At 50.4% G+C, this 27,227-nt stretch overlaps 1 protein-coding gene and 1 long non-coding RNA gene across 2 annotated transcripts in view; one reads left to right on the top strand and one right to left on the bottom strand.

The window, feature by feature from the left end:
• The first annotated feature begins 489 nt into the window (after positions 1 to 489).
• NAV2 (neuron navigator 2) overlaps positions 490 to 27,227 on the top strand; it is a 496,240-nt gene continuing 469,502 nt past the window's right edge. The window contains exon 1 of the mRNA XM_053899896.1: positions 490 to 853. Coding sequence (XP_053755871.1) covers positions 770 to 853 — 84 coding nt within the window. The 5' untranslated portion in view covers positions 490 to 769. The remainder of the gene's footprint in view (positions 854 to 27,227) is intronic.
• LOC109271245 (uncharacterized) lies at positions 22,044 to 26,340 on the bottom strand. Its single transcript, XR_002081896.2, has 3 exons — positions 25,989 to 26,340; positions 23,400 to 23,734; positions 22,044 to 22,595 (listed from the first exon to the last, which is right to left on the bottom strand). It is a non-coding gene; the product is annotated as an uncharacterized LOC109271245 (long non-coding RNA).

Raw genomic sequence — 27,227 nt, 5'->3', positions numbered from 1 at the left:
CTGGCCGTACTGACTTCCCCGGCAGAAACCTCCAGAATGACTAAGATCTCTTGGAGGACTGTGAAGAAGCCGTTCGTTTTCTCTAACAACAGACCCCTCCGCCCGGGGAACCAGGGGGCTGGAGCGGTGGCTGCAGAGCGGTGGTGCTGAAATCCTCGTTAGCTGTGGTTTAATTACTGCCTGCAATATAGGTTTTTAATAACCGTGAGTCCCAATTAGTTGCTCGTTACTTCAGAAATAATTACCGATAGTGGCCCTTTGTCTTTGTTGTAATTCCCGCTTCATTCTCAAGCTGCAGGAATCTGAGTGAAAAACTTGGGGGTTCCGGGGGTGCGTGAGGAATGTTTGCACAGAACCGTCGGTGTGGCTAGGGTGCATGCACCTGTCTGAAAGGGCCATCCCTGACCCCTGAAGACACCTCTGGAGTCAGGGAAAAGCCCGGGGCCTTTATCGTGAGCAAAGGATGGAGATGGGGTTCTGCTGTCGAGGGCAAGTGGGTCTGAGACATGCTGCCCTCCTCGCAGAGAGACCACAGAGCTGCCGGCTTCCGGTTGTGAACCGTGCCTGTGCCCTGCCCTTCTGCGGCCCCGGGGGGCCGGCCTCCGGTCACTAACCACAGCAGCGACAGGCACAGCCGGATGGCAGAGCTGCTTTCCAGTGCAAGCAGGGGCTGTGCCCGTTCCTTTGCGGGGACAGAGCCCCAGTCTCAGCCACGCTTCTGGTCTGCCATCTATCCGGGCCTTTCTACCACACCGAGGTGAACTTGGGAATGCCGGGGGGACCTCAGAGCTCTCACTGCACCTGTGGCACGCACAGCCATCAGCCATCTGTGCTCCCTCACAGCTGTGCACAGGTAAGGCCATCGCGGCTTTGTTCTAGGCACGACGGTCTCCTGGCTTCCGGGAATCCTTCTTTGGTCTGACCCGCTTTCATGCTGCTTTGCCTTTTCAACTTTTGGTCTGTTGCACTTGTGAGAACGTTGTAGTGCCGGGGAGCTATTGTCTACTGAAGCCGTGTGGTAACTACAGGTAACGCATCGGGTACTCAGGATACGCCAGCTCCTTTTCCAGGTGCGCTAGACATACTGACTCATTCAATCCTCGCAGACAACTCTCTGAAGTGGGTACGTTTATTATCATCAGCTCCGATTTGCAGATGGGGAAACGAAAGCACACAGAAAGGTCAAGCATTTGCCCAAGGTCACCCAGCACATCAGCGGCAGAGCTGGGGGATCCCTTCAGGAGGTTTGGCTCCATAGCCAAGCTTTTGCCCAGTAGGTCATCCTTCCTCCGACTGGAAGAGCCTGAACCCCTGGAACTGGGGGCATTGCAATGCAAATACCCCCCACCCCCCATATTTTCTTTAGTCAGTTCTGAATAATACATTCAGATATACTCTATAAATATTAATATGAATAATATATAATATATTCTTTCATGGCCAGGGTTTTTTTTTTCTTTTTTAAAAAATCCTTGTGTTGCTTTTTCACTCTGACTGCGTTCCCTGAAAGCTTCTCCCCATGTGGACCTTCCAGGGCACTTCCAGCCAGATGACCTGCATTTCCAGTGTTTCTACAGCTTTATTCGTCACGAATAAAATGGGCAGGGAACCTTTGGGACCCAGCCCCGGGACTGTGACTTCAGCAGCCCTCATTCTGAGGTGACACGGTCCCCCTTCCCCATCATTCTGGCCAGCTCTCAGCCCTTTTCAATGTGTCCTGTCCCCGTTCCCTCATGACCGTCTTGTCAGGGGAAGAAGCCACGTTGCTGAGCCAGTGATTTTCTTTTTTCCATCATGTTCTTTGGTCTCCTTCCTCCTGAGCGTCCTTTTCAAGGAAATTGCAAACCATTTGTCTGGAGGAACCTGCTGAAAATTCATCCTGTCTCTTGCTTTTTCTTTTTGCCTCCCGTTCATTGAATCGTTGAGCCCACATCGCAGTGCTGTCTTACGGTTCATAAGCTGGGCTCTTCTGTGTTTGGAAGTTCATTTGGAAAACGGTGTCCGAGAGGCCGAAATGCTCCACTTCATCCCCGACACAAAGGGGCCGTTTGAAGGTGCAAAGGGCCTGGGATTAAGTAAGTAAGCAAACAAGTATGGGCTTTGAGTAGAGGAGTATGGGCAGGTGGGGAGAAAAGAAAATGGCCTCATGAAACCGTGCCTCAGTTTATTTAGACCAGAGGGGCTCATTTGTGCACGTTCTACACTCATGTCCCAGAGCTTCAAGGAATGCCCCTGTGTGCTACTCCATAGGCACCGGGGATCTTGCCAGAATCCCTTGATGGCCAGGCTTTTTGAAGTGTCGAGTGAAATGTGGGCTGAGGGGCTGTTCTGCTTGAGAATCGGTGTGAGGGGAACCTGGTCCAGGTGCCCTTACTGGGAGTTTCCCCTTCTGTCCGAGGGCTTATCTGTGCCTCTCCTCTCTCTAGCTCTTCCCCTGACAGCATCCAGAAACATCGCAAGCCTCAACAGGTGATATCTCTTCTTTTCCTCTCTCTCCAAACTGATCCGCGTCGTGTCTTAGCTTTGTCCTCCAAACAGACCCCGAGGGAGGGATGGCCATGCAAGTCGTTGATTTGGGAAGTGATCCCATGGGCTATTTATTCACTGATTCACATGCCTCAGGATGCTCCTGGGGTGTGAGCACCCCAGCGCTACCGGCCTGCCCTCTTCGATGGTCCAGCATCCCCCTCAGAGAGGGAGAGAGGGAGAGAGAGAGAGCGCCTCCATGCAGAGGGGCACTGTTACCATTGTGAGTGACCGCTAGGCCAGGCCAACAGCGATGCCTGAATGTCAACAGCATCTGCTACAGCAGCCAGATGGTCTAACACCACCACGAGTGTGGAACAAAACAATAACCATGGCCAGTATTTACCTCTAACCACTAACCAGCTATGTGTATATTAACCTTACCGGCCCCCAAAACCTCAGAGATAGGACTGCTGTCATGGATTTTGGAACTGGAATAAGTAGGTTCAAATGTCATCTTTTCGGCTGAGCTGTTGGTTGTGTGACTCAGGCAAGTTACCTAGCCTCTTTAAGCCTCAGTTTCCACACCTGCAAAATGGGGATAACTATAGTACTTATTTCAGAGGGTTGTGTTGATGCTCAAAATCGCTGACACATATAAAAGCGCTTGCAACAGGGGCACCTGGGTGGCTCAGTCTGTTAAGCGTCGGACTTCAGCTCAGGCCATGATCTCGCGGTCCGTGAGTTCGAGCCCTGCGTCGGGCTCTGTGCTGGCAGCTCAGAGCCTGGAGCCTGCTTCGGATTCTGTGTCTCCCTCTCTCTCTGTTCCTCCCTGGCTCATGCTCTATTTCTGTCTCTCAAAAATGAATAAACGTCTTAAAAAGTTAAAAAAATAAATAAAGGCACTTCAACAGTAGCTGGCATACGTTAAGTGTTCAATAAACCCTAACCATTGGTGTCATTCTACAGACAAGGACTTTGAAGCTCAAGGAGGTTATTATGAGCTGAAGGTTGTGTAGCCATCAAACGGTGGACTCAAGGCCTTAACTCGGGCCTTCTGCAGCAACAATCACCACTTTCCTACTCTGCCACATGACCTTGTAATCATTTATGTGTGAGGAAGCACTTTATAAACTGTAAAGTGCTCCCTAAATGCTTTGGTTATGTGCTGACTCTGTCTCAGTCCTTGTAACAGCAGATACAGTCTTGTTCGCTCAAGAGCTCTCGTCTGGTTTTTGAACTCTGCTATCTGTCATCGCTCCACAGCTGGCACTGGGCGCGGAGCCTGGCTGGACGTCAGCTAAGCGGATGAGTTGCCAGAGGCCCCAGGACAGGCCCCGCTCACACCTCCCGTCAGAGCTCCCACCTTGGAACTTCTGTCCGAGTCAGGCCCTCCCCACCACTTGCCCCCGATGCTGTCTCTGTCCCACTCCGCACTGTCTTCTGCCTGCTCCAGGGATCACCGTCACCCACACCACGGCCTCCGTAGTGTGGTGTCTCCTTCCCCTTGCCTCCCCCAGCAGCCCCCCCCCCCGACCACCGCCCCCCACCCCCCCGGGCTCAGAGCATCCTTCTACTTTCTCCAACCCCTACCCCGACATGTGCTCCATCACAAGCTCCTCACGAGCTGCTCTCTCCCCACCCTGACCCCAGGTTCAAGGGCAGAGATGGGTGGCATTCATTCCTTTCTTCATCTGTTTGTCCACTGTGGTTCCAGCCACCGTATCCATTTGGGTAATTGACTAGGAAATGGGGACCCACACATGGAGATCATTGCATGACTAGAGGAGCTCAGTCTACAGGGAGACTGGCATGCGAACACCACTGGCGATGACAACGAATCTTGGTGGGGACCCAGAGCTGAAGGCGCCCCAAATCTCGGGCCTTCTGTCTCCACGAAGTGGAGTCAAGGAAGCCCTTACAGAGGTGACACTGGAGCTCGGCCATTAGATCAGGATTGATTTGGTTGGAAGGAAAAGCAGTTTTCTCAAGGAAAAGCCAGGTCGAGGGAAAGTGGGGTGGGGAGGTGGATAACAGAGAAGTACAAGGGAGCCTTTGGAAAGCAACGAGCAGGACCTTCCCTCTGGGAGCCAGAGAGTCGTCATGACCCCTGGTCTCCTTTGTCGCTGGTGTCCATCCTGCACACCTCTGCTCAGCTCCCTTTCCCTGTACGACCCCATGTGTCCCAGCTCTGAGCCTGGATGACCTTCCTCCATCAGCGCCCGCCCTGTGGCCTCACCATGCAGTTCCCAATGCCCGTGCCACTGTCTGGCCCAGCCTGGGCCACCTGCCTATCCTTGGTCCAATCAGCTTTGGCCAGGGAAGCAGGGGCATCTAAGTGCAGAAAGGTCACCTCAGACCCAGCACGGCTGGGAGCCCAGGACTGCATCTGTACAACAGTCTTGAAGGGGAGCATGCGAATTTCCTGTGGCTGTTGTAACAAATAACCACAAACTTGGTGCCTTAAAACGACAGGAGTTTATGCCCTCACCGTTCTGGAGGCCAGAAGTCCAAAATCAAGGTGCTGGCAGGTGTCTGGGACGTGTCTGTTCCATGCCTCTTCCAGCTTCCGATGGCTCTGGTGTTTCTTGGCTTGGGGCCACAGCACTCCAGTCTCTGCCTCTGTCTTCACATCGTCTTGTCCTCTGTATCTTCTCTCCATCTCGTCTCTCACGAGGACGGCTTGTGATTGGATGCAGACCTCACCCTAATCCATGATGATCTCATCTTGAGATCCTTAACTTAATTACATTTGCACAGACCCTTTTTCCATATAAAGGTCACCGACACAGGTTCTGGATGGACACATCATGGGGGGGGGGCACCATTCAACCCCCTCTAGTGAGTCTGACAGATGGACCAAGCTGAAGGAACAGTGTGAGCAAAAGATCACCGTGACTCAGGGGACAATGACACACTACTGCTCCAGGAGAACAGGGTTTGCTGATGGCAATAGAGGGATCTGAGGCCGGGTGGGACCAGACCCCAAGAGAGCTTCTATATGATACAGTAGTTTCGCCCTGTGGGCAGCAAGGGGCCACAGGTGGTTCTTAAGCAATGAAGGAGCATCATATGATCTGTGTTGTGGCAAATGAAACTGGGCACAGCATGGAGCTGTCTTAGAGGGGGATAGGAATGGAGGGAGAGAGTTGTTCAATAAATGGTTACAAAGCACCTACTATGTGCCTGGCATGTTTCTGCAGACTTAGAATAAAGCACTGGGGAAAAGCAACGAAGCCACTGCTATATTAGGGCTTAAAATAGAGGAAGGAGGGGGGAAAAACCCACAAAACCCCCAGATTTATAATATTAACCAGCAATAAGCTAAAAAGGAAAATCAAGCAGAGAAATGGGCATAGCACATGATGAAAGGTTTTTCTTTTTTTCTTTTTATTTGGGCGGGGGGGGAGTATTTGTTTATTTTGAGAGAGAGAGAGAGAGAGAGAGAGAAGAGAGAGAGGGAGAATCCCAAGCAGGCTCCTCACTGTCAGCATGGAGCCTCACGCAGGAACTCAAACTGACAAACCGTGAGATCATGACCTGAGCCTAAATCAGGAGTCGGACGCGTAACCGACTGAGCCACCCAGACGCTGCTGAGGAAAGGTTTTTATACGGGAGGTTCGAGGAAGACCTCTCTGATGAGGCGACGTGTGGGCAGAACCTGACGGAAGCGAAGGAGGAGCCCTAAGGTTTCTGAGGGAACAGTGTTTTAGGCAGAGGGAATAGAAAGTGCAAATGCCCGAGGCGGGAGCATTCTTGGCAGGTTTAAGGAGCAGGAAGGAAGAGAGTGTGGCTGGGGAAAGTGAGCAAGGGGAAGAGAAGGAGGTGATAGCATCCCAGAGGAGGGGGGTCTGGGTCACGTAGGACCTTCTAGGCCCTAGTGAAAACTTGGCTTTTTAAAGGATTACTCTGGAGGCTGTGTGGAGGAGAGATTGAGGGCCAGGACGAGAGAGTAGCATAGGCTACTGCAGTAGTGTGTACGAAAAGTGACACTTAGCTTGGAGTGTGGTGTCGGTCGGGGGCTGAACCCACCGGAGTCTGAATGTAAGTGTGGAATTGACAAAATTTGCAGGTGGATTGCCTGTGGGGTATGAGAAAGAAAGGAGAGAAAAAAAAATGACTCCAAGCCTTGGGACCTAAGCCACAGGAAGGATGCGGTTGTCGTACTGAGATGGGGGACCAAGGAAGGACTGGGGTGTCCCAGGTGGGATCAAGAGGTTGTTGCTGGTGGTTTGGGACATACTAAGTTATTGAACCTTGCTTTGTGCCGAGCCATGTTCTAGATGCCTCACGGGTATTAACTCCTCTGAAACTCGCAGCAGCCCCGTGAGATGCATATGGTAGTGCCCCATTGACTGGTGATGAAACTAAGGCACTGAGAACTTAGTTACCTTCCCTGCGGTCTCCCGGTGAGGGAGCTCAGGTAGGTTCCCGATCACGACATAGGACGGCCACTGGACTTTTGGAGAGGTCGAGGGGGGGAGGCAGGGCAAGGGGTATTTGGGAGAAAAACGCCCAGAGGAGATGCTGATGGGCCCCCACCCAGCCTCCTCTCGGCTCTTATTCTCATCTAGATCTTTACGCCTGGAGAGAAACTCCTGGCCCTCCAGCCCAGCCTCAGCTAAGATTCTCTCACAAGGGGGGTAAGGTCGCATTCCTCTATGCTGATTTTAAGTGGATTTGCCATCATTCCCTCTTGGTCTGTTTGTGAGATGCTGGCTTTGTTTCTATCTACTTAAAAAAAAAAATACACCGTGGCGGGCGCGGGGGGAGAGGGGGGCGGGGAAATAACTCAGTGGAAACGTTGAAAGTTTCCGGGTCCAAAACCATTTATAAATATTATTCCTAAAAAATGAAAAAAAAAAATCATGAAAAGTGGCCTAGGCTGTGTCTAGCCCAGAAGGCCTGAAGAGGGGGAGGCCGGGAGAGCAGAGAGGAGGGAGGAGGGCCCACGCCCGGCCTCGCAGACAGAGCCTTCCTGGCAACGCTGCCTCCTTGGCTTGATTTGTTTGGGAAGGATTCATTCTGGAGGCTGCCTTTTTCTGAGAGCTTCGACCGAGGACCCGGAAAAATGGGTCATTTCTTTTGTTAGCTTCGACAGGTTTCAGATTCAAGGCCCCAGGCCCAGGCTGTGCTGTGTCCCCAGGACGCCCGGGTAGGGTGCCGTCCCCTGCAACCTGCCGCTGCTCTTGGAGGCTGTGATGGCGGAGAGAGCAGGCCAATAATTCCAGGAAGTCGGGGTCTGTGGAATCACACCAGTTCAGACCAAAGCAAAAGATTGATGGGAATTAGCAAGAGGTCTGCATTCAGGACTGGTTTTGAATTCTATAATTGTGTCTGTTTGAGCTCCGTGTAAGGGCTCATAATCGCTCAGAGGCAGTTCAGCAGAGAGGCAGGAGGGGGGTGGCTAGCTTTACTGAAGAGTTGGGGCTAATTTGTGGCTGGCTTCTTGGTAGCACAAGCCAAGCTCCTTTGTTTGCCTGTCAAGATCCCGCATGGGCTTATTTGCTTTTTATTTCCAAATGTATTGGCTATTGGAGACGGTTATGGGCCAAGCAGTTCAGTGGATGCTTTCACAATTGTTGCGTTATTTAGTCCTTATTCTAATCCTGACATCTAAATGTTTAGTACTCACTTATCGAGAGGAAACTGAGGCTCAGGGAGTCAGCCTGCCCCAGGTGTCACAGCCGATGAGGGTCAGAGCCCCAGCCCTGTGTCCAGAGCTCCCCCGTGACTCCACCCTCGCGCCTCTCTCTTTTCCACCTGCCTCTCTCTTATCTGCCTGCCCCCCGCCCCCCCCAGCTGCTACAGCTAGGCTATGCTGGGTCCTAGCCCTGCGTCTCTACCTGGTGAGTGTCAAATCCACATCCAAATCCCTGAGCCCTGCCCTAGCCCTGCTCCTTCTCCAGAATGGCACTCTGGGGAGCCCCAAAGGCCGGAAGAAGTGAGAGCGCTCTTAATTACCTGTGCTGAGAGGCGTGGCGCCCAGAACACTGTGGAAGTCAAGAGAAAGGCCCCCTGCCAGCCCTTGCCTTGTTTCTGTGTCATCGTTTACCCTGATGCTTTTCTCAGGCCAAGTGCGGTCCGCAAGGTGGGCCAGCAGCACGGCCCCGCCTGAGGTCTCCTCGAAATGCAGAGTCAGGCCCTGCATCTTAGGTCTGCATCTTAGCAAGGCCGCATGTGATTCAGGGCCCACACCCTGAAGCTGGAGGGGCGCTACTCTGGCTGGGGTACTCCCTCCACACCCACGGCCCAGGGCCCGGGCCAGGGAAGGGAGCAGGGGTTTGCCCACAGCTGGGCGCTGTTCCCCTCCTCCCTGGTTAGAGACCCTCTCTTATTTCGTATCCTCTGGGGTCTGGTGAGGGCACAGTGGGGAAGTGACCCCAGCTTCACAGTTAGCCTTTCAGCTTCTGCTCAGACGGGCCCCTGGGGGTGAGCGTGACCCCCCATCCTGACTTCTTTCCCAGATCTCCCCTCTTGTCTGCCCTTGGAGCTGGGAACCCTCTGGGTCCAGGGCAGAAACAGGATGATTCCTTCTTAGCCTTCCTGTCTCCGCTCAGCACAGGGACCAGTTCTGCAAGGCAGCCCCTGCCTTGGTGAGCAGGGAGGCACTGCCTTTGCAGGCAGAGCTGGGGCACCTGTCATTTGAGGTGGCGGCCAACGGATGGCCGGTCCTGCATTTAAACGTGCCCGGCTGCTACTTGAGCCCATCCTGAAGGTTTCCTGCCCCATCAGCGGATTGTACTTCTTGCTGCAGAGGTGGGAGTAAGTGGCCACTTCTCCTTGCAGACTGACTGCTCCACTCCCCAGCTCAGCTCTTCCCCCTACAAGCCTCAGAGCCTCTGATGGATGGGTCTAGCCAGCCTGAGAACACTGCTGGGGGGGACAAGAAGGAAAGCAGGTCCATTGAGCAGGACCGCAAGATGGGAAGCTCAGATTACAGGCGTCTAATCACAGCATGGAAGAGAGGCTTCACGCCCAGAGGGAACCCAGGAAAAAAATATTTCATGCCTTTTGGAAACCTTTCAGCAGAGATTCCTCCAACGAGATAACTGCCCCCAGAACCCTAGTGTTATTTCTTTACCATCATTCATTTTGACACCAGATCAGGGGCTAGGTGCAAGAGCTACCATGGGTCGAGAGCGATTTCTCTCGGGGGCGCTGTGCGATGCACATAAACGCAGTGTCTCACTGGGTACCCAGAACCACCCTATTCTCCCATTTCACAGATGAGGAAAAGAACAGTAACAAACCCAGGGACCACAGCCGGTAGGAACCAGCATTCAAATCCAGCTTTCGGCACTGTTCTGCATCGCCGTGTTCTACGCCGTTCCACATCCCAACAGAGCAGGTGGGCCGGTTTAAGACTTTTCAGAGCTCCATTTGTCCAATAAAAGGTCTGGGGTCCTTCTTGTAGAACGCACTTTTAACTGCAAAAATGTAGGTACATTTACAAGTGGTAAAAAATTGCCATTGGGACTGGGGCCGCCCTCCCCCCGTCATTCACCCTCCTGCCCTCTCTTGCACGGTACCCGGAATGCCAGCTGAAGACCTGCAGATGTCACTGCGAAAAGAGAGCACAAGGAAAGCAAAGCCAACTGCCTGGCAGTGCTTATTAGTGCGTGAAGACAATGATACCCTTGATGTCTTTCAGAGGAGGGGGTGTGCAGGCCAAATCCACTTCGGCATGTGAGCCCCTCTCCACACAAAGGTTCAATTGAGAGGAGAGCGTCCATTCATTCTGAGGAAACCTGTCCTGTGTCAGCCATGGTCTGGGAGAGAAAAGATGTCCATATGCCATCTGGGCAAGTCCCATCATACACACACACACACACACACACACACACACTCACTCTCTCTCTCTCTCTCCCAGAAACTCTGGTTGTACTGACACTAGGAAATATAAATTCTCCTGTGAGAAACAGTTTCTCTCTCTCTCTTCTGAAGCCAGCTGTATTAGTCTCCTACTGCTACTGTAACAAATTATCACTAACTTTGTGGTTAAAGCAACACAAATTTATTATCTTCTGGATGTCAGAGTCTAAAATCAAGATGTCAACAGGCTGCGGCAACTTCTTACTCAACACGTCTCTGGAGGCAAGGGAAACAAAAGCAAAAACGAACTATTGGGACCTCATCAAAATAAAAAGCTTCTGGGGTGCCTGGGTGGCTCAGTCGGTTAAGCATCCGACTTTGGCTCAGGTCATGATCTCGTGGGTTCGAGCCCCACATTGGGCTCTGTGCTGACAGCTCAGAGCCTGGAGCCTGCTTCGTATTCTGTGTCTCTCCCTCTCTCTGCCCCTCCCATGTTCATGCTCTGTCTCTGTCTGTCTGTCTGTCTGTCTCTCTCTCTCTCTCTCAATAATAAATAAACATTAATAAAATAAAATAAAATAAAATAAAATAAAATAAAATAAAATAAAATAAAATGCTCTTGCACAGCAAAGGAAACAATCAGCAAAACTAAAAGGCAACCGACAGAATGGGAGAAGATATTTGCAAATGACACATCGGATAAAGGTTTAGTATCTAAAATCTATAAAGAACTTATCAAACTCAACACCCAAAAAACAAAGAATCCAGTGAAGAAATGGGCTAAAGACATGAATAGATACTTTTCCAAGGAAGTCATTCAGATGGCCAACCAACACATGAAAAAATGCTCTACATCACTCATCATCAGGGAAATATGAATCAAAACCACAATGAGATACCACCTCACTCCTGTCAGAATGGCTGACATGAACAACTCAGGCAACAACAGATGTTGGCGAGAATGCAGAGAAAGAGGATCTCTTTTGCATTGTTGGTGGGAATGCAAATTGGTGCAGCCACTCTGGAAATAGTATGGAGGTTCCTCAAAAAATTAAAAGTAGAACTACCCTACGACCCAGCAATTGCACTACTAACATTTATCCAAGGGATACAGGTGTGCTGTTTCGAAGGGACACATGCACCCCCATGGTTATAGCAGCACTATCAACGATAGCCAAAGTATGGAAAGAGCCCAAATGTCCATCGATGGATGAATGTATAAAGAAGATGTGGTATTTATATACAATGGAGTATTACTCGGCAATCAAAAAGAATGAAATCCTGCCATTTGCAACTACGTGGATGGAACTTGAGGGTATTATGCTAAGTGAAATTAGTCAATCAGAGAAAGTAAAAAATCATAGAACTTCACTCATATGAGGACTTTAAGAGACAAAACAGATGAACATAAGGGAAGGGAAACAAAAATAATATAAAAACAGGGAGGGGGACAAAACAGAAGAGACTCATAAATACGGAGAACAAACAGAGGGTTACGGGAGGGATTAAGGAGGGGGGGTGGGCTAAATGGGTAACGGGCGCTAAGCAATCTACTCCTGGAATCATTGTTGCACTATATGCTCACTAATATGGATGTAAATTAAAAAAATAAATAACAATCGGAAAAAAAAAGGTAAAACATGAAAAAAAAAAAGATGTCAACAGGGTTTCTGAAGGCTGTAGGGAAGACTCTTTCCTTGTCTTTCCCAGTTTCCAGAGGCTTCCCACACCCCTTGTGGTGTCCCCGAGCCGGAAATCCATCCCATCATTGGGACCTCCATTTTTTTGTGTGTCTCTGTCCCCTCTTGTGCTCATCAACCTCTCTCATCCATCTTTAAGGACCCTTGTGATTTCATTGGGTCCACCTGGATAACCCAGGATTATCTCCCTGTTTTAAGATCCTTACCTTAATCACATCTGCAAAATTTCTTTTGTCATGAAAAGTAACATATTCCCAGGTTCAGAGAAGTAGGTCATGGAGATCTCTAGAGGGCCATTATTCTGCCTTACACACTAGCATAGGCCTTTGTAAAAGCAGGTAACACATAAGATTTATTAATAAATTAATAAAATTCACGTGTATTTTGGGGTGCCTGGGTGGCTCAGTTGGTTAAATGTCTGACTTCGGCTCAGATCATGATCTCATGGTTCATGGATTTGAGCCCTGCATTGGGCTCTGTGCTGACAGCTCAGAGCCTGGAACCTGTTTCACATTCTGTGTCTCCCCCTGTCTCTGCCCCTCCTCTGTTCACACTCTGTCTCTCTCTCTCTTTCTCTCTCTCAAAAATAAATAAACATTTAAAAAAATTCAGGCATATTTTAGCCATTTACATTACTACCAAAAGGACAGTAACCAATTCCAAATATAAAATTGGGACAAAACTCGAAGTTGACAAAAGGGAGAGGAAGGGAGGGAGAAAAGGGCATCACAAAATGTGGCAAGAACAAATGGGTAGAAACACAAGTTAAGGAAGACGTGCAGAGGAGAGAGATGCGAAGGGAGGCTTGTGGGATGGAATGGTGTTACAGGTGGAGGGAACAGCGTAGGCAAAGGCCTAAAGGCCAGATGGAGCCACACCCAGCTCCATCTTCCTGGGGCTGTCGCTGGTGGTTTGCAGGTTGGCCTCCCTTGGTAGACACCGAGCTCTCGGCCAGCAGGGATCGTGTCTTCACTTCTGTACACCCCGAAGGCTCAGCAGACAACCTGACCCCTGCAAGCCTCCTCCAGCCCTAACTAGGGGGGCTGTTACCATTCAATATCTGGGATTACTTGAACAATTGGTTCTCGACCATGGGAGCCTCTGTGTTCTCAAAGATTCCATTCCTGCTCCACTTTCAAAGGCTGAGCAGAAGGGAGAAGGCACTGCTCAGGCTGTCCACACAGGCTCTGGTGCAAAGACTTAAACTGGCTTAAGTCGTGGCCACCTTACACCCACCAGCAATCACAGCCAACCCTACAGAGCTTACCACACAACCCTACAGAGCTTACCACACATCTTCCCAGCAGTCCTGCAGGCCAGGAGCTGATCGGATCCCCATTTCACAGTGAGAACACCAAAGCGGGAGCCCCCCTCCTCGGATGCCCCGAATCAGGCCTCACGGTTGCTTCTTAAAAGGCTACCGTCCCTTGGCCAACAAGAGGCAGCACTTTAGTCACATCCTCAGGGATCTGGGTGAGGGTAACAGGGAGTGTTGAAGTTTCTGCTCGGGGGTTTGCCGGGGAGCTCCTCTCAGTTTCTGAAATAAATCCCCTCTTGACTCCAGCTGCATGAGTTCAATGCAATCACTTTTTCCCTTCGTGATTCAACCTGATTCCAAAAAAGGATGCGAGGAGGCTTAAAATATATAAGCTAATGCAAGGTACTAACCTATATGCAGTCAAGAAAGTCAGAGGAAGGAGGAAAATAAGGAGAGAAGAAATCAGGAAATTATTTCCAAGGCAATGAGTGCCCTGGGCTCATACACGCTCCACGTATGTGGGCTATAATTGTGGCACTGAGTTGTCTATAAAATGAACTCCCTTCAAAGTCTCAGAAATCTCGGGGCGGCTGGGTGCCTCAGTCGGTTAAGCGTCCGACTTCGGCTCAGGTCATGATGTCACAGTTCGTGAACTCGAGCCCTGCATCGGGCTCTGTGCTGACAGCTGAGAGCTTGGAGCCTGCTTTGGATTCTTGGTCTCCCTCTCTCTGTCTCTCTGACTCTCTCTGTCTCAAAAATAAACATTAACAAAACGTTTTTATTGGAATCCATCCACGCAAAAAATTTTTTCCCTTTTTTTGAAATTGCCAGCTTTGTTTCTACCACTGAACAGAGTAATTTGCTTGCACCTTGTCACTTGCAATTCTCATGACTTAGTGCTGTCAATAACTAAGTCATGGGTTTTGCAATGCTTTTCTATAGAATATGGTAATGTTAATGAGGAAAGTGGCGTTATTGACCAACACAATAATAAAACAGAAGATAGGTTGTGATTTTGCCCTATAGATTATGTGTGTGAGTCTGTGTGTGTGTGTTTCAGACAGGGAAGGACTGTATGAATATTATACAATGCATTAAAAATATAATTCTAAGTGCAAAAAAAAAAATAAACACTAACGAAAACATTTTCTAAAAAGTCCCAGAAATCTCTAATTGCTGTATAATATGTACGGAACACAGCCTCTCACAATTAAAATGCCTCATGGCTTAGGGGGTTTTGTCACAGCCTGCCTACATCCACTGCTCACATGGCGACCTTCAGTCTTAGCGAGGAAACCCAGAGGTCAATCAGCTTCAGAACAGATGTTGGCATTTATTCTTTGTAGTTCCAGCAGGTGGATGGCAGACAACCCGGATGCTGCAGCAGCGGGAGCCTCAGTCTACCTGCCCACGTGCCTGGACGTTAAGCACCGCCTCATCTCCCTTTGGGCCCAGGTCAACCCCTTCCCAGATCGGAGGGGCCTAGCGGGCAAAGTTCCACGAGTGGCGGAGGTCCACCCGGTGTCTGAGCTGAGGATATGAATGGAACGAGAGGCTGTAGGAAAAGAGATGTGTTTTCAATTTTTCTTTTTTATTACTGTTCTGAATATTTCTTCCTGTTTCTTTTCCCAGCCTGTTTCTGCATCAGACAGGCCTTGGGTATGGGTGGATCTCCTGGAAAGGGCTGCCCTTGGCCTCCCAGGCTGGGCGTGTCCTGATGTTTACTAGGTGGTGGGGAGCTGGCCGTGCCACGCCCTGCCCAGACTGCAGTAACCTCCTCACGAGGAAATGGGAGGGCATCTGAGCTGTTCTTGAGATCCAAGCCTGGACCCCACCAATAACCTTCCCTTGGACTTGGGGGATCGCCGTAACTCTCCTAGCCCAGGTTTTGCTGGGTTGAAACAACTGTTCGTGGTGGTTCAGAGCCAAGCTGCTGGAGTTGGGATGTCTGCTGTTGACTGGCTGTGTGACCTTTGGCAAGTTAGTGGACTTCACTGTGCCCTTGTTTTATCAATAATTATATTACTTACCTCAGGGCGCCTGGGTGGCTCAGTCAGTTAAGCGTCTGACTTTGGCTCAGGTCATGATCTCCCAGTGTGTGGGTTCGAGCCCCGTGTCGGGCTCTGTGCTGACACCTCAGAGCCCAGAGCCCATTTTGGATTCTGTGTCTCCTCCTGTCTCTGCTCCTCCCCTACTCATTCATTCATTCTCTCTCTCTCCCTCTCAAAAAGAAACATCAAGAAAATGAAATAATATTACTTACTAATATTAGGTTAGTAATGAAGATTAAATGGGTTAATTCCTGTGGGGCGATTCGCACAGTGTCTGGCCTGTTGTAAGCAACTCAATAAACGTGACATAAAAATTGCCCTGAATTGCCTTGCCCACCTCTTAAGATTTGCTATAAATCTCACAGGAGCCATTCAATCCCGTGGTAAATAATTATTGAGCACTTTCTACATGCCCAACCTGGCAAGAGGGCCTAGAGGTGAGATGCCTGCCTTTGGGGCTCTTTTGTAAAAGGGCTTTGCAAACTATAGGTTGTACGCAGAAGAGGGAGGGCTGGGGTCTCACCCACGTTTGAGCTCTGAACGGAGGTCTGTAAAACATGACTCTTCATCACAACACTCATCGAGTGGGGTTTATGCAGAACCCCAACCGATAGAACAAACAAAAACAGGGCAGCAGTGGCTGGGGGGCGTGGGGGTGACACAAGGGGCTGCATGCTGTTGCACCGAGGGCTCTGTTGCTCTCTGCTCTTTCGCCGGCCCTGGTGGCCTGGAGGACGCCTCCCAGAACCTCCTTGGCTACTTAGAGCACGGTTGAGACTCTTGGACCTGGAGTGGCTTGTGCCTTTTTTGGGGGCGCCACACCTCTCTCCCTCTCCCTTTTTATTTAATACAGTTTACTTTTTTTTTTTTTTAATTTTTTTTAACGTTTATTTATTTTTGAGACAGAGAGAGACAGAGCATGAACGGGGGAGGGTCAGAGAGAGGGAGACACAGAATCTGAAACAGGCTCCAGGCTCTGAGCGGTCAGCACAGAGCCCGACGTGGGGCTTGAACTCATGGAGCGTGAGATCATGACCTGAGCCGAAGTCGGCCGCTTAACCGACTGAGCCACCCAGGCACCCCTAATACAGTTTACTTTTTAGAGCTGTTTTATTTTCACAGCAAAAAACAAAGGGAAGTACAGAGAATTCCCATATGCCCCCATGTACCCTGCGTCCCTGCCTTCCCTGCTACCAACTTTCTGCCCCAGCGTGGTGCGTTATCACCCCAAATCTGTGGGTTCCTTTAGGGTTCACTTGTGGTACCCCACTGTCTTTTGAACATACATCCCGTCAGCATGGCAGGTACATGTCTGGATGCTGGGGCCCCAGGCACTCAGCTCGTGGGCCAGGTGACCAAGGTCATGCTGAGTGGAGACGCCTTTGGCTTTCCTCTTCTCCTTGGAGCCTCTGTCTAGAATGTCCCTCAGCTCCTTCTATACAGTGGATGGCCAGGCCCTGCAGGCCTCAGTGAGGATTATGATCAGAACCTCCCCGGATCCCTATATGCTCTCTGGTTTTCTTTGGAACTTTTCCTTAATGGCCCCTCTGGCTACCATAAAATTCTCATTTTTAATATCCGACATGGTCCCTTCTTTGTGACATCTGGACTACCTCTGGCACCGTCTCTTTATGCTCAAGATAACGTCCAAAAGAGAACCATAAGGGTCACCAAATAGCTGCCTGCCCCAAACTGAGGAAAACTCAGAATTCATTGCATGAGAGGCTAGGATTGTTGGTGTCCACTTGACTGTTCTGGCTGACTTCCTTGACAGTAAATAACACACACACACACACACACACACACACACACACACACACAGAGTTTTTTAGCACTTAAGTGGATTTGTATTCATATTCAAACTCCACTTGGGTAAATTTCCTCATCTGTGAAATGGGTATAAAATGCTACCTCCTCATAGGGTTATTGTGAAAGCCAAACAAGATAATATATATAAAGGGGCACCTGTGTGGCTTAGTCGGTTAGGCATCTGACTTCGGCTCAGGTCATGATCTTGCAGCTTGTGGGTTCGAGCCCCGCGTCAGGTTCTCTGCTCTTAGGGTGGAGCCCGCTTCGGGTCCTCTGTCTCCCTCTCTCTCGGCCCCTTACTCGTGCACGTGCTCTCTTCCTCTCTCTCTCAAAATTAAATAAATATTTTTTAAAAACATTAAAAACAATTTCTTAAAGCAGATAATACATGTAAAGTGCTCAGGACAGTGCCTGGCACTGAGCGAATATTCAATAAGTGTTGGTTGTTGTTTTTGTACTTATTACAAATGCATCTCATACACATATGTGTTCTTTAAAATATTTCTGAGACATACAGTGCTATAAGGAATCAGCTCGCAAAGGGACAGTTATCAAAGGTGACAATGGACTGATTCGTGTCACCGTCACCGGTGGTATTTGTGAGTGTAATCACATTAACGGCTTCCCCGTGTTCAGTCCCTGGGATGTGCTGGGCGCAGTGCTTCCAATGTGATTTCAGTGAATCTTTCCAAAGCAACCATCAGGGTAGGCTTGCGGTTTTTTGCTTTTTTGTTTTTGTTCCTTTCAGGAAATTGAAGCCATAAGCCTATCAGCTACAGGCTCCAGCTGTCTCTGTCTCAGCCATCGGGGGACCCCGCTCTCGATACAGCCTTTACCTCAACCCTGTCGGCAAAGCGCCGTCCTCCCCCCTCCCCCGACATGTTCTCCGAGCTGTTTGTTTTCGTGATCCCCACTTTATCTGAGAGCCCACACATAGCTACACAGCTTGGGGGCATCTCTCCTGGCTGCAAAATTTTTAGACGCAGCACACAGTGGAAACATTGGCAGGATCTTTTCCCCTATTTTCCAAAAGACAGCCCTGCACACTGTGTATGTGTCCACATTTAGCCCTACGTGTCCCTGTGGGTGTCCAGGAGCCCAGGGCAAGTGGCATCTGGGTATTTATGTGCGTGTGTGTTTAGTGTGGGCCCAGCGCTCTTTATCAGTATTCAAAGATAACCGTTTCTGCCTGTGTGTGTGTGTGTGTGTGTGTGTGTGTGTGTGAGAGTGAGTGGTCATCATGGGTCTGTGGGCTGGTCTGTCTCCCCCAGGCGGTGTCCAAAGGCCCATTCATCCCTGTGCGTGTGTGTTTGGAAGCCTGGGTATATGACCCTCTCTCCCGAGGGTGTCCATAGATGCGTGTCAACTATCCCTCTCTTCTGTTGTTGAGACTCTCTCCTAGGACACTCTGGCCAGTGGAGCAGGGAGAGCTGGGAGAGGGAATGTTTAGTCTGGCGGCCAGGCAGGCTGCCGAGACTCCCCGTGGAGTACCCAGGCGGGTGAGCCGGACCCCATGGCCGCTCCAAGTGCCCCAGCGGGTGGGGAAGACGGGGCTGTCCACGGCGCAGGATGCCCCTGTTTGGCCAATGCTGGGCTCAGGACGGCTCTTCTGGCATGAATACAGAGCCGGCTCTTAGCCTACCCCAGTCCCACGGAGACAGGCTCCTTACTTTTATTTTCCTTTTCTTGGTTCTTTTCAGACCTCTGAAGGATAGATTTTTGTGCTGAATTGAAGCTGGGTTGGCACAGGCGTGTAGAAAGAGCATGCAGTCTGGCGTCTGGCAGTCCTAAGACTGAATGCTGACTCTGCCATAAACTAATCACGCAGTACCTAGACAGGGTCAGTCACTACACTTCTGAGCCTCGACTTCCTTACCTGTAAAACAGGTGCAAAAACGTGGCATTGCAGGCTTGTTCAGGAGCCCAGTGACGAGGTCTATGTAAAGTCCTCAGTAGATTCTCTATCACTTCTTGCCCTGCTTGGTATTGTGGAATTCTCTGGGTAACAGCTTTGTGACTGGACCAGCAGGGCAATAGATAATCGCTAATAAAAGAGCTGTTTATTTCTGATGACCTAGTCGAAGGGCAGAGAGAAAGGCTCTGCTTTGCAAATGGCTTCTGTTAGCTTGTGGTAACTTGGGTTTAAACCCCGATATTCAACTTTAGGGGGTGTTAGCGGGCAGGAGGGCCAGGATGGAGTTTCTGCAGGAGGCACGCACCTGCCTTCCCAGCAGGAGCCAGGTTTATGAGCTGGTAACCGGCCTCACTGGCAACGTGCAGCTGTTAATGGGCCGGTAGGAGGGGTGGCTCCCTACTTGCTGCATTGCCATATAGCACTCTGGTGCTGAGAGGCACTCCCCTAGGCCGTGGGGACTCCACACGAAACGAGACAGACACAAGGCCTGCTCTCCGGCAACTTTCACTCAGGTGGATGAAGACACAGACACAGGAACCAAGGAAACCCATATTAGCTAACTTCCAGAACAGCACGTGCTGTGAAAAAGATGAAACATGGTCGTTGTGATAAAGAGTGAGTGGTGAGATGCGGGGTGCCACTTAGATAAGGTGGTCCTAGGACAAACCTCCCTGAGGAGACGGCTTTGGTTCAGACCTGAATGATAAAAAGACAGCAAAACAAAGATCTGGGGTGGGGATGAGAAGGAAGAGGAACTTCTAAAGCCCTCCTCGTCTTCAGAGTCCAAATCCAAGTCGGGATGGTGGCTGTCACGTCCCTGCACAATCTGACTTGCTCCTCTATTACTCTCCTCCGGGTCATTCCACTCCAGCCATACTGGCACATATCCACCTCAGGACCTTTGTACTTGCTGTCTGTTCCACCCGGAGCATTGTTCCATGGATAGCCACGTGGCTAACTCACTCCCTCTTTCAAGACTTGATTAAAGATCACCTTCTCCATGGGCCCTGGATTCTCCTCACCTTGTGCTATTTTTTCTGTTAGCCATTGTCTTCTAACATACTCTGTAATTTACTTATTTATCATTTATTGTCTTTCTCTCCTTCTTCGATGATAAGACCCATAAGAGCAGGTATTATTGTTAGGTTTTATTCTTTGACGTAAACAAATATCTAGAACTGTGCCTGGGATATAGTAGTTGTTTAACACATATTTGTTGGATGGATGGATGGATGGATGGGCCCCTGGTGTCTCAAGGCTCACCCTTATCATCAGGAGAAGCAGTGAGTACCGTATGAGTCTCTACCATGGGCCTAGCCCCATGCTAAGCCGTGGTGATGGGGAGCTCAAGATCTGACATGGAGATGGGACCGGACAAAGAAAAATCAGCTGAAAAACTTAGAGTCGGGTAGAGGAGAACCAGGCTCTGTGAGGAGATATGTGGTCTGAGGGCCATGAGAAATCTGAGAAGGGGAGAGTCAGCGGGGGGAGAGGGACAGAGACAAGTGGAGTGAGAAGGAGGAGGGCCTCTCTGGGACCCCAAGGGCTAGAGCTGAAGGGTTGGGGTGGCAGGAAAAAGATGGAAAGATCCAACACACACACACACACACACACACACACACACACACACACACCACACACACACACACACATGTATGCACATGCCTGACCGTATTCTTATAATTCAGTCTCAGATGTCCATCTACAGAAGCACATTGATGTTCCCACAGACCTGAGTTCCTATCCTGTCTCTGCTCCTTACTCAGTTACATAGCAGTTCTGTGCCCTGTCTCTGATCCTGGACTAAATATTCCCTACTTCATGAGAATATCATAGGTCTAAAATGTGATAATCTAATTTATTAGAAACATGGGCTCAAGTTCAAGTTCTGGTTCCAATTTTTACAAGCTGTGTGTCCTTAAGAAAGTGACTCAACCTCTCTGTTCCTCAGTCTCTTTAATTGTAAATGGACATCACATCAACCTGATAATGTAGTTATGGAGGTGAAATAAGATAATAAATGGAAAGTGTGATATGTGTCATTTATGATATGAAAGGGCTCAGCGCATGGCCTGGCACATAGTAGGACCTCAAGTTCTAAAAAGGTATTTGGAAAAGGCGAGGCTGGCTGAGGGGTATAGGAACCTCGGCGCTTCCAGTCTCAGCTCTGCCTGTGCCATCTTGTGCAAGTTCCTTCACCGGAGCCTCAGTGTCCTCATCTGCCCAAACGAGATCGTGGTAATCCCTAGCAACTATGGCTGTAGGGAGGCTTAAATGAGTTTATTCATGTGAAATGTTCTGCACGGGGCTGGCGCATGGCAAACACCCAATAAATGATGGCTACTTTAATCACCCCGGGAAGATCTCCTGTTGCTGACACTCTTGGAGCCGGTATGTTTCCCTCCCACTCTGCCCCCGGGGTTTGGCTCCCTGGATGCTCCCTGTCCTGGTCAGGAAGCGCCTTGCAGCCCAAGACAAGGGAGTTGGACTCATCGGGCAGGAGAGGAGCCAGTGGACATTATGTTCCTTCCCAGGAATGGGAAAGTGGGAATGTTCTTGGGCAAGGAGCAGCGCTCTGGGGCAAGCACGCCCGGGAACATCTACTCCCCCTTCCCTGCTGCCCGGAGCCTCGCCGGCTGTGCCGGACCCCAAGGGGAGGGAGGCACGCTGCAGAGGTTGTTGGGTCCCTGGCACATCTGTGCACACACACAGAGTAGAGGGTCTGCACATTTACAAATCTCCCCACAGCCCTACACACACATGGAGTGACACACAGCCGCGCTCACAGGCCTTCTCACATCCACACCTACATGGCCACTGCTTGTCTTTATTCATTTGTACACACGTAACCACACATCCTGAAGTCCAGGCCCCCTATGCACGCACTCCTACATATATGGGGTATTTCTGCATTTCCATACTTACACGTACTCACACACACACACACCTGCACGACCACACAGGTAGCGGCCCTCATGAACACACTGATGTAAATATGTATCATGGAAACATGCACACACGTGGCCAGGTACGCCAAACACCCTCACCTTTTAGCCTTCTGGCAGCATCCATCGCTTGACCCTCCAAATCAAACAGCGCGTGCCCAGTCCCCCCTACCCTGAGAAACCCCCTCCCCCCAGCACGCCCAGGTGTTCACCCCTTCCATCCGTGATGCTTCTGTCTTCCTGAGCTCACTCTCAGCACTGGAGACTCGAGCTCCCTCTCCTGTTGCCCATCGCCATTCCACAAGCCATCGACATGAGGTTCCCGGGGACACCAGACCTTTTCTGGAAATACAGGAGTAGGCAAAAACAGCTCGATGTTCCCAGAAAGAGGGTGGCCGTGTCCTGTCCCCCATAGAGTGCATCTCCTACTACGTTTTGGGATTCTGTCTTCATTTCCCTTGTCACACTCCATTTCTGAGCCCTGCCCAGCTCCACGACCCAGCCTTCACGCATCCAGCCTGTGGGGCTTCCAGGGAGCAAAGCTCAAATGTCATTTCAGGTAGAACAGTTTAGCCTCCTCTTTGTTTCTCCTTCCCCTTCCATGCCAGGGACCAGAGAGGCCATCAAGGCATTTTCCTAGAATAAGAATAATAAGAAGAATATTTATGTTAATAATAAATCTATGTTAGAACAACTCCCCCATGGTTAATTGTGGCTCTCTAAAAGAAGGGAGAAGTAGCTTCAGGTAGTGTTTAATATCAGTGGTATTTTGTTCTTATGTGCACACACACACATGCACACATGCACACACACACACACACACACACACACACAGCCTGGGAGTATTAATTTCCTTTTTCCTGCTCTCTCCTTCTTCTGCCTCCCATCTTCAGGACAGTTGCTGGAAAGAAAGAGGCTAAACCCCCAACAGATCCCAGAAAGGCAAGGTGGGCTAGGGTGGGAAGGACAAATCCTGTTCGCAAAGGGGACAGGGCAGAGGCTGAGCTGATCTGTTTTGGATGGTTCGACCGTCACACCCGGCGCTTCTCTGCCTCTTGGCCTTTGCTCTCCGAGCCTCTCCTGTTTGGTCCCATCAATGATCCCAACTCTGCTGGTCCAAGTATCCCCTTTTCAAAGGCCCTTGCCCCTGTCAGTCCTGAAGGACTCTCTGCCATTCTGTACTCCTCATGGACTGTCATGGGCACTTTGGATAAAATTTCCTCCACCCTCTGGTTTGTGGGGCAGCCCTGGGAGCCCCTGTCTGTCTCCCCAACTCTGTTGTGAGCTCCTGAGGAATAGGGCCCATGTTCCCCCAACTCTGGGCCCCTTATACAGCCACACAGCCCGGTACAAAGAACACTCAATAAATGATATGCCTTTATCTTCTTTTCTCTGTGTCTGTACACGATGAGTATCTGCATCACCTATAGCTATACCCACCTGCATAGTAGGTGAGAGCAGGGAAGGCTGCCGGGCCCAGCCAAAAGCCCTTGACCTGGACACCAGGAAGCTTGATGGCTGGTTGTGCCTCCACCGCTTCCTGGCCTTTTGACACTGGACAGATCACTTTGCTTCTCCAGATCTCTGTTTCCCACGCATGAGGTACAGGAATTGAATGCGGACAGTGCTTTTCAGACTGGATTCTAAGGAATCCCAGGGTTCCAGGAAAATGTGATGGTGAGAGCAAGGCAAGAAGGCGAGGCGAGGCAGCTCCTCGCTCTGTTTCGTTGACTACGGTTCCACTCGAGATTGCAGCTAGACAACGTGTCCCGTGGCTAAAAAAGGAAAAAGAAAACTTTGTAAAACATGGGCCTAGATGCTGTGCGAGGGCCTTTCCAGCTCTGACAAGCCAGGATTTGTCATCTGTGTCACCTCATAAAATGCCCATGGAAGAGAAAGCAAAAGCAATTCTTTCTTTACAGATTTAGGGCTGTCTTTCCTTTTGTTTCCAGAGTCAGTGACCACCTTTCACCTCCCCAGAAAGACCAGGGGTGTGTAGATAACCTCCCCTCGCCTCTACTTCCTCTTCTAGCAAATGAGGACGCTTGAGCACTTAACTCGCGGGCTTTTAAGGAGACTTGTCTTCAGGGGGCGCCTGGGTGGCTCAGTCAGTTGAGCGTCTGACTCTTGGTTCCGGCTCAGGTTATGATCTTATGGCTTTGTGGATTCGAGCCCCGTGTCAGGCTGGAGTCTGCTTTGGATTCTCCCTCTCTCTCTGCCCCTCCCCTGCTTGTGCTATCTCTGTCTCTCTTAAAATAAATAAATAAATAAATAAATAAATAAATAAATAAATAAATAAATAAATAACACTTTAAAAAAAAGAAAGAGACTTGTATTCAGTGAGTGATGAATGCAAATCCCCAGCGCAGAGCACGGCACCTGGAAAGTGTGCTCTGAGCGGTGGTTTTGGTGACCACCGGAGTCCCGGGAGCCTCTCTGGGCATCGTGCCCGGCTCGTGGCTGGGGTTTGCAACCCCCAGTGAAGAGTGCTCTGTGATTCGGAGCCAGTGTGCTGTGAGACATCTAATTAGCCATCATCTTCCCAGGAGACAGCTCAGTTGTGTAATTTTTATTTCCATATTTTATACACCCTCCCTCAGCAAAAGAGACCTGGGCCAATCTTTCACCAGGCTCATTGTTTGTTTGCATTCCAGCTGTGCCAGTTGCCCCCTTCCGGCTTTGCACGGTTCCCACCCACCGGGGAACACGTCTGCCGGCGGGCAGGGTAGGGGTGCAAGCAAGAAGTTTTACATGCTGCTTCAAAGACCCATCCCCAAGACCAGCACACTGAGAGCAGCTCGGTCGGTTGGACGTCCTGACTGGCTCTGGGGAGGGCCAGTGACTGCATACCCCCGTTCACCATATGTCTGTCTGGCAGGCGTGGAATGGTGTGAAGGACACTAGGTGTGGCAGCAAACAGGACCCATCTCTGTCTAGCAAAATCTAATGCACCTGAGCCCTGGCTTCCTTATCAGTTAAATCAGGATCCTAATTCCTTGCATTAAGAGACGATTGCAAGGCTCTGTCCTTCGACGCATATTGATGGGGCTCCCCCAGATGACATAAATAATGTTCGTGATGGAGCTTCACAGACTGAGAGTGCTGTCTAGAGGGGGCTGATTCTCACGATTGCTGTCTGCCCTTGATTATTCAAGGAGGTTTTATCAAGTTTAGACTATCCAGACTCATTATTAGGAGATTATTAGGCTCTGGCTACCCCCTTCCCGCCTGTCGTTGCCTGTTTTGTGGTTTTCTTCTTGGTCCGTTCAAAGAGGCTGATTCCTTGGAGCAAGCCCAGTAGAGGGAGACTTATCTCCTGAAGTTATTATTGAGGGCAGTTTCTATCCCATCAGGATATACATTCAACCTCTCTCTTACTTGGAAAACTAAGTAAGAAACCACGGGTGCTGTGAAAGAAATAGAGGCTCAGGTCCCTGACTTCTACACAGTCCGTCTAATTGGAAGGGCCAAGATCCTGTAGCAAGCACCATTTTTATGAGCAAAGTACTTTATGAGCAAAGCACTTATGCGCTTCTCCTCCGAACCTTTTAAGTGGATATCATTAGTTCCATTTCACAGACAAGAAAACTGAGGCCCAGAGCGTTCGTCACTAGTCCAAAGCCACATAGCCGATAAGGGGTGCAGCCTGAAGAAGCTGAGTCCCTTTGACACCTTGCTGAGATTGTCTGCCCTGCGTCCATCACCCCCTCCAGACTCTGAGCTCCTCGGGGGCAGGAGCTATCTCTTTCCGTCAGAGTGGCTGGCAGAGGCCCCCTCTTCAGATGCTGGCCACTGAGAGCGCTCATTCTGGCGCCCAAACTCTTCCCAGTCTCTCCCCACTAACCTCCCCTCCTAGTCACATCCCACAAGGACTTCTGCCTTCCCGATCTGCCCCCCAGCATTTCAGGGGCCTCTGCTCAGCTGCCAGGGCGTTGAGGCAAGCGAAGTCTTGACCGGGGCCTGGGGCTCCTGGCCGAGCTTCCCAGACAGAGGGGGAGGTCCCTGGCATGCAGGACCCTGGGCCCTTACCTGCCAGCAGGGCCGGTGGCTGCTCAGCCAGCCAGGAGGCTGTGCCGCTCACAGCTGCCAGTGGAGACAGAGCCCAGGAGGCCTGGTCAGCGGTTGCCTGGGGGTTGAGAAATGTGCTGGCTCCGGTCTGGCTCCTTCATCTGAGAAACAGGGGAACCTGACCCAACAGCCCAGTGTTTGTTTCTGCAGCGTCTGGAGCAGTCATACAAATCAGGCCTGCCTGACAGAGCCTGGGCCCGGGGAAAAGCAGCCTGTTTCTTTACTCTCTCCTCCAGTCCGTGTTCAACAGGCCGCTGCTAGGAGAAGCCTTCGGAGCTTTTTTGTCAGGCCAGGACTGATGTGCGGGCCTCATATCTACACGAGGCCCAGGCCCTGGGTGTCGTGGAGAAACTAGGCATGTCTGGCTTCTCCTTTTGTCTGCTGAGATGCATTGGGTGGAGCCCCTGCTCAGAAGACGGGAAGGCCCTGTTTTGGATTCCAGCTCTGCCACTTACCAGCTGTGTGGCCTTGGGCAAGTCACTTAACTTCTCTGAGCCTGCTTCTTTATTTGCCAGATGGGGATAATAACAGCAAACTTACAGGGTTGTTGTGAGGACAGACTCGCTGAAATAATACTTTAAATTGTCTAGCATATGGCAGGTGCTTAATGAAGGTGCATTCCTTTCTCCTTTCACACCATGCCAATGTTTCCTGACATATGTCTTGCCTCTCACCTGTGTCTACAACATGCAGAGAACCCAGAGCTCTGGCTTCTACACCGACTGCGGTCCAGCAAGTTTGCTATAAGGGCTTCCCTACAGCCTGGGCTGCTGACCTAACTGTCCCCACATTGTCCTCAACACACACAAGTGAGGGAGGTGGCATTACGTAAAGGCGTAGGTTATTATCAGAGAATAGCCTGTTCACAAATCTATGTATTAACCTACTTCATTCATTCGTCCATAAAACATTTACTCAACTTCTACTCTGGGAAGGGACCCCAGAAATGCAGGCATGAACAAGACACAGTCCCTGCCCAGAGTCTAGTTACTGGAGCAGATGGGCAAGGAAAGAGATAATTAAGATTCCTTGGGTGGGGGCCCCGGGTGGGGGCCCCTGGGTGGCTCAGTTGGTTAAGAATCCGACTTTGCCTCAGGTCATGATCTCACGGTCAGTGAGTTCAAGCCCCGCGTTGGGCTCTGTGCTGACAGCTCAGAGCCTGGAGCCTGCTTCGGATTCTGTCTCCCCCTCTTCCTGTCC

Source organism: Panthera pardus, unplaced genomic scaffold (genome assembly GCF_024362965.1).
Source record: "Panthera pardus isolate Hobbes unplaced genomic scaffold, ASM2436296v1 HiC_scaffold_12, whole genome shotgun sequence".
NCBI lineage: Eukaryota > Metazoa > Chordata > Mammalia > Carnivora > Felidae > Panthera > Panthera pardus.
The sequence above is the reverse complement of the archived record's forward strand: the minus strand, read 5'-3'. Positions and strand labels throughout refer to the sequence as shown.